This window comes from Notothenia rossii (genome assembly GCF_949606895.1).
Source record: "Notothenia rossii genome assembly, chromosome: 4".
In the NCBI taxonomy this organism is placed as follows: Eukaryota; Metazoa; Chordata; class Actinopteri; order Perciformes; family Nototheniidae; genus Notothenia; species Notothenia rossii.
In genome coordinates this window covers 6248634-6255765 of record NC_136902.1, presented here as the reverse complement: position 1 = coordinate 6255765, position 7132 = coordinate 6248634, and the positions used below count along the sequence as shown (strand labels likewise).

The window sequence follows — 7132 nt, the reverse complement described above, 5'->3', positions numbered from 1 at the left end:
ACATCTCCTCAGTGGCTGATTTGTACCAAATGTAAACTCCATTTGATTCGTCCAACTCACTTCATTCTTTTGCAATTAAAGCCTTAAAAATAGCCATTCCCTTACAGTGCTAGTTTGAATAGCAAATATAGGGCCCTGGGAGCATAGCTGATCTCCTGCCAGTCCACTGCTTTTGTTAACACTAATCAAATCATCACAGTGTGTCTGCAAAATGCCACAACACAACCCAACACTGCTGAGTGAGTGACTTAATATATAGCGTTTATTATAGTGCTGTTCTTTGAGGCAGAGGAGGCAGTTTCAAGCTAATCAGTTGCGGCACAATGCTAATCCTTCTTTAGCTGGCTGACAGTAACGGTGATTACTTTTCGGGAATTATAAATAATAACACGACAACACAACTTGTCAAACAATGCATTGTGGGTAAAGTGTGATTCTGTGCAGCCAAGCGACGTTCATAGCGTTACCAAGCTAACGAGATGCGTCTTTATGGCGGCACAACAGCGCTGAGTCACTCTCTGCTGGCGGCCATCTTCCATCGTTTTTCTCGCAAATCTCAGCATTAAATGTCCATTAAACTCCGCCCTCTTCTCTCTTCTTTGACCTGATTGGTCAAATGTCCTGCCAATCTCTGATGCGTTTCGCAGTCTTTTTTCTGATTGGTCCAGAGCGTCAGCCCGTCAAAACGATGTCACGCAGGTCATCTCGTCAGCTAGCTCGTCCTCCTCGCGGCCCATCCTGATTGGCTCCTCGTCGCTGTAGAGCATGGCTGGGTCCGCGGCGGCGTTAGCGAGGAGAGACGGGTTCCCCGAGCCGAGCAGATCGCTGGCGGCCGACTCCATTTCGTCAACCGTCATGTGACACGCGTCGGCGATCTCCCGCTTTGCAAACGCGACAAACTTCGGATCCCGAGCGTAGAGACCGAGACCCTCGGAGATCAGAACCTGCAGAGAGCAGAGCAAAGAATCAGTAAGAACGTTTGATTTTACTGATCAATATGTACAATTTGGACCTACTTTGGACCCGTACTTGCTCTCAGACATGTATCTATATTTACTCGTAATTGTCTTCACTTATATCTGTATTTATGTACACCAGTGGTTGGAAGTGCATACACTCGAGTATTATACTTAATGAGTGCAGAATGAGTACTTTTTGTACTTTGAGTATTTTGTTTTGTACTTTTACTTAAGTAACATTTTGAAATTAAGACTTTTAATTGTAACGGAGTTTTTAACATAGGATTTGTACTTTTACTTAAGTAAAGGTTGTAAGTACTTTTTCCAACACTGATGTACACCAGTGGCGGATTTAGGATTGTAGAAGATCCGGGGATTAGCCTGAATTTTGAAGTTGTTGAGCGGGGGGGGGGGGGGGGGGGATGTTGGACTCCGGTACTGCACATTACTCACGAGACGTTTAAAAAAAAAAAAAAAAACTTGCTTTAAGTGAAACATTCTGAGCTTTTCAAAAAACATCCGGGGCTTGAGCCCAAGTAGCCACCCCCTAGAACCGCCACTGATGTACACTCATCTACTGTTACCAATCCTATCCTGTGTTTCACTCTTATTGTTGCTGCTAAATGTGCCTGCAGCTAATACTATCTTAATATCATCGTTTCCTCACCGCCTCCACCAGACTGTCGGCTGATCCTCGTTTCTCGGTGAGTTGAGCGCCGAGTTGTGAAGGAACTCTGAGGGTGGTGTACGCTCGGTACGGTGGAGGAGCTGCAACAACATGTCAAACATTCAAATATACGATAAAGAAACATACTCATAATTGTGTGTGAGAATTGTTTCCATTTTTAACTCCAGCAGAGACCGACACATACAGTATATCCCACTAGTCATGACCCCGGCCCTTTTTGAGGGACAAAAAATAGATTCAATTAATGGATATCAATACAATTTCATGTGTCTCTTGTTTCTTGTTTGTTTCACAGTGCTACTATCGAGCGCTGTCCTCTGTATCTCCCATTTACCCAGATTCATCTTAAATGTTGCTCTATATGGATGCATCATGTACAGAATAAACACCATGTTGGATGAAAGAAGATTCTCAAGTAGTAGTTGAGACGATAAACTTGCCAGAAAATTGTTTAATTAGTTAATAAATCAATTTAGAACTAGGGTTATTTTCTCGTAGACTTCTATAAAATCGCACTTCTTTGTTGAGTTGCCCCCTGCTGGCCATTAGAAAGCATGCAGGTGTCGATGCCGGTTTGCTCTATAGCCTCATCCCAATTCCCATCCTCGACTCCTTTCTTCCCCTCCTCCGGGACTTGACCCGGAAATCGATCAAGACACGCCATTTTGAAGGACATCCCAATAGCTGAAATGCACACGGAGTAGGGAGGAGGGGTACAGGAGGAGACGAAAGGGAGGATACACGCGAGCAGACTACGCGGAAGTGTTTTCACTACTCGCGTATAAAACCCCCGCCCCCACCTTCACAGCTGGTCCATTTCAACAGAGGAAAACCGACAACTGGAAGATGAGTGGAAAAGCGTCACATAAATGTATAAGTGCTCACAGCTCATTTCTAAAAGGCTTCACATTACTATCATTATATTTTTATTTAAATGTAGGCTACATTTTACACCAAAACGGAACACAAAAGCAGGACCAACCATCATACATTAAATTCATTGACTAACAAGAGAAAGATTAATTCATTTAAATAAATATTTAACAACAAATGGACCGGTTCTAAAAGGTTATTCAGTTAAGCCCGATGAGAGGGGAGACAGCTGTGCACATGTCATCATTAATAGGCGTCGTTTAAAAGTGACGTTTGAGTGAACGAGGACATCCCAATTAATACCTGAGGACTCCTCTGTCCTCGCGTCACCTCCTCGTGTCTCTCGCTCGCATCTTAGGGAGGCGGAGCTAAGACGCAAGGAAGGGAAGCGAGGGAGGGAAAGGAGGAGTCGAGGAGGGGTATTGGGATGAGGCTCATGTGTGTTAGTTGTATCCATCCTTCCTACCTGATGTCCCTGCAGGGCCACCGTACCAGGCCGGTCTGGGTGATGCACCAGTGATATTGACACCTGTGGATAAAGGAAAGCAACAAAAGTGAGCTTATTACTTTGAGGTTTCTTATCTTGATGACATTTGTAGTTTTGAATTAATGTTATCATCCAGCTTACTGTTACTTTACCAAGTGTTAGCTAAAGTGTTAGCATGTTCTAACTTAGAGTCTCCTCACCTCTTCCTGCTCCTCCCTTCTTTCCCTCTCCTCCTCCCCCTCCTACTCCTCCTCCTCCTCCCCACGGTGGGCTTCCTTCCTCCTCCACCAGGATGAGAGGAGCGTAAAGGAGGCGTCCGCGGCGAGGACACGGGTTCGCCCAGGACGCTGAAGACGCCACTGATGTGCGACCGGATTGACGGGACTCGTAATTGTTGATGTTGTGCTGAGGAAGAACAGATGGAGATGAGGGTCACACCAGATTATTTTGCCCCATGGTCGCAAAAGTAAAAGTCCACATATCTTCCAACCAGTCTGACACTAAAATGCCCTTGTGAGATACACAAATCAGGAGGAAAATAACTTTATTAAAAGACCAATTTTTCTGATTAGTCCGTCTCAGAAACATACTCTTCTTGAAACATGTGTTACAGTGAGTCCAACTGTTTCACAATTTGAAGCTAACATCAACTTACATTTGGAAACGAGTTGGCTAAAATGTTTTAATGAAGCTTAACATGTTTGTTATCTGTGTAAATATATCTAACGTTGGTAAAGAAATATATAAACATATTTGACCACGCCCATATAGGAGACTGGTATACCATTTCATACCAAATGTCAGAGATTTTATTGTACTTTTTTATAGAATTGTTTGGTTACACTTTACTTATAAGAGGGGTACAGATGTGTGTGTGTGTGTGTGTGTGTGTGTGTGTGTGTGTGTGTGTGTGTGTGTGTGTGTGTGTGTGTGTGTGTGTGTGTGTGTGTGTGTGTGTGTGTGTGTGTGTGTGTGTGTGTGTGTGTGTGTGTGTTACCTGTGCACGGCGTGTTGGGGAGGTGGGGTGATACGTGCCGGGGATCGGCAGGTCGTCGTTGCTGCCCTGCCTCCTCAGACACTGGATGTTAAAAGACGGTTTACGACCTGACAGACGACAAACAAACAAACAATGTAAAATGATATCTTAAACAATACTTGAATCTCGTGTAAAATACTCTAATCTCAATCTATAATTGTATTTGAGTTAATCCCCTTTAATCTTATTAACTGATGATATAATAAATATAATGAATTTCCACCTGTGGGCGTGGCAGGAAGTAGTCGTCTCCGGGTCGTCCTCCGAACGTCGTTGTATCCGTTACCATAGCTACTGTCGGGGTAGGGGGCGTGGCCATCGTAGTGTTCTCTGTAGAGAGGATACTCATCAGGGTAAGGTCTGCAAGGACACACACACACAAATGTGTGTAACACATCTGTAACAACTAACAATTAATCTGGATAAACACGTGTATGCCAGTCTACTTGAATTCTTTTTTAAAAGGAAATAAAAAAATGCCTATCCCAGTTTTTCAAAGTCTAAGGTAATGTTTTTACATTTCTTGTAATGCCCAACTGAAAGATATTCAATGTATTATTGTATAAATCAGAGAAAACCCTCATATCTCTTTTTGAGAGGCTGGAAAACTATTTAATTTTTTTTTAATAAATCCAATATTAAAATTCTGATTCTTTTTGATCTGAGTTTACCTGTCTCTGGAGGTGATGCTGTCGTTGTCCTCCTCTCTGCTGTAGTATCCTTGCTCTCCGTACCCCTCCATGTCTCCGTTCCTCCAGTACCGGTCCCTTGAGTCCCTTCTGCAGAAAGAAGAACTGTGATTGGCCGATACACCTGTCACCTGACAAGCAGCCTATAGCACCTTGTTTAATAATTTAAAAAACTCTATGTTTTGTTTTCACTCTGCAGTACCTCATGGGTTTGTGATACGAGGGTCTCTTGTGGCCGTGGTCCACCAGGCCGTTCTTCGCTGACGGGCGTCGATGATGGTGCTGATTGAACGACGACCTCGCGTTGTCTCCACGCCGAAGATGTTCGTCGTGTTCGTTTCCATTCGGCGTCTTAGTGAGAGAACCGACCCGATGGACCAAAACTCCGTTAGACACGCCGCCTTCTCCGACCACACCACCAGGACCTGTAGGACAAGCAACACAAAGTCTTGTTTTTAAAGGCTGGTTTTAAAGTAAACAGAGAAAGAAGAAGAATCTGCCACTATTAGTTAATGAATAAATTAGTAGGTTGACTTAAAATGATTATAATTTTTATATATATACAGTATATATAAATATAGAATATGTTTATGTTTTATTTACCAGTGGGTGTGAGTATGGAGCCTCGTCGATCTTTCTCTGGTCCCAAACCGTTCTCACCCTGCAGGGACAGAGACAGATCAGCTGTTTACTACAGACAGACTTACAGACAGACAGACAGACAGACAGACAGACAGACAGACAGACAGACAGACAGACGGACAGACACACAGACAGACAGAGACATAAACACACACACACACACACACACACACAGACAGACAGACAGACAGACAGACAGACAGACAGACAGACAGACAGACAGACAGACAGACACACAGACAGACAGACAGATAGACACACAGACACACAGAGACATACACACACACACACAGATAGACACACACACAGACAGACAGACACACAGACAGACAGACAGACAGACACACAGACACACAGAGACATACACACACACACACACACACACACACACACACACACACAGATAGACACACACACAGACAGACAGACACACAGACAGACAGACAGACACACAGACAGACAGACAGACACACAGACAGACAGACAGACAGAGACATACACACACACAGACAGACAGACACACAGACAGACAGACAGACAGACAGACAGACAGACAGACAGACAGACAGACAGACAGAGAGACAGACAGGCACACAGACACACACACAGACACACAGACACACAGACAGACAAACAGAGACATACACACAGACAGACAGACAGACAGAGAGACAGACAGACACACAGACAGACACACAGACAGAAAGACAGACAGAGACATACACACACACAGACAGACAGACAGACAGACAGAATACAGACAGACAGACAGACACACAGACACACGGACAGACAGACAGACAGACAGACAGAGACACAGACAGACACAGACAGACACACACACACACACACAGACAGACAGACAGACAGAGACAGAGACACACACACACACACACACACACAGACACACAGACAGACAGACAGACAGACAGACAGACAGACAGACAGACACACAGACACACAGACACACAGACACACACACAGACAGACCTTATATTCTGCGTTCTCCTGGGTCTCCTCCTCGTCCTCCATCATGTTTTCGTCGTCTTCGTCCATGTCATCGTTCAGAGCCAGACGCATCTCCGGACCCAGATCCTGCAGGGTCTTCAGACCGGCCTTACACAGCTGCTAACACACACACACAGAAAACACACACTCCATTACAGTAAAAAATAGACGCATAATTACAGAAAGACATACACAGGTACAGACAGACAGACCTGAACAGCAGACGGGTTTGAGGCGTCGGCCTCTGCAGCCAGATCTCCATCCTCTTTCCTTTTTCTGAACTTCCGGAAGTAATCCTGAATCAGGAAGGTTGCGTAAAACTTCCCGACGGTCACTTCCTCTTCTGCAGGACAACACAGAGCTCAGTCAGCAGTAGTATCATATCATTTCTTGTAGTATCAGTCGTGTTGGTGGTATTGTTACTTGTGTTGTAGGGTTTTTAGTTGTTTTATTACCTTCATGTGGCGGTATAACTTCGTCCAGTAGTTTTGGTTTCATCTTCTTCCAGATCTTCATGATGATTGCCCTCAGCTCTTCGTTCTCCTGGTCAGGGTTACCTAGATAGAGAGATACATCATAATAATGTTGCGTTCATGTCCTATTAGAGTTATCGTAATTACAGGTTTCCAACTTGTAAGCTGTGTTCATGTCAACAGCTTAGTTTTGTTTATGAAGCTGGGATATTTCCAACTTGGTGCTGGATAATACAGATGTGTCTAAAAACCAAAGAAACCTAAAGGCATCAGTCAT

General features: G+C 44.2%; 1 protein-coding gene and 1 long non-coding RNA gene across 2 annotated transcripts in view; one reads left to right on the top strand and one right to left on the bottom strand.

The window, feature by feature from the left end:
* Nucleotides 1-6: 6 nt before the first annotated feature.
* The window catches only part of cacna1fb (calcium channel, voltage-dependent, L type, alpha 1F subunit), a 77256-nt gene continuing 70130 nt past the window's right edge, over nucleotides 7-7132 (bottom strand). Inside the window, exons 40-51 of the mRNA XM_079676907.1 lie at nucleotides 6838-6939; nucleotides 6595-6725; nucleotides 6365-6502; nucleotides 5336-5393; nucleotides 4935-5157; nucleotides 4715-4822; nucleotides 4267-4403; nucleotides 4005-4111; nucleotides 3208-3412; nucleotides 2987-3049; nucleotides 1627-1727; nucleotides 7-944 (exon numbers count right to left, since the gene is read on the bottom strand). Coding sequence (XP_079533033.1) covers nucleotides 681-944; nucleotides 1627-1727; nucleotides 2987-3049; nucleotides 3208-3412; nucleotides 4005-4111; nucleotides 4267-4403; nucleotides 4715-4822; nucleotides 4935-5157; nucleotides 5336-5393; nucleotides 6365-6502; nucleotides 6595-6725; nucleotides 6838-6939 — 1637 coding nt within the window. The 3' untranslated portion in view covers nucleotides 7-680. The remainder of the gene's footprint in view (nucleotides 945-1626; nucleotides 1728-2986; nucleotides 3050-3207; nucleotides 3413-4004; nucleotides 4112-4266; nucleotides 4404-4714; nucleotides 4823-4934; nucleotides 5158-5335; nucleotides 5394-6364; nucleotides 6503-6594; nucleotides 6726-6837; nucleotides 6940-7132) is intronic.
* On the top strand, nucleotides 1389-3578 carry LOC307036527. The gene is made up of 2 exons (XR_013807379.1): nucleotides 1389-3074; nucleotides 3299-3578. It is a non-coding gene; the product is annotated as an uncharacterized lncRNA (long non-coding RNA).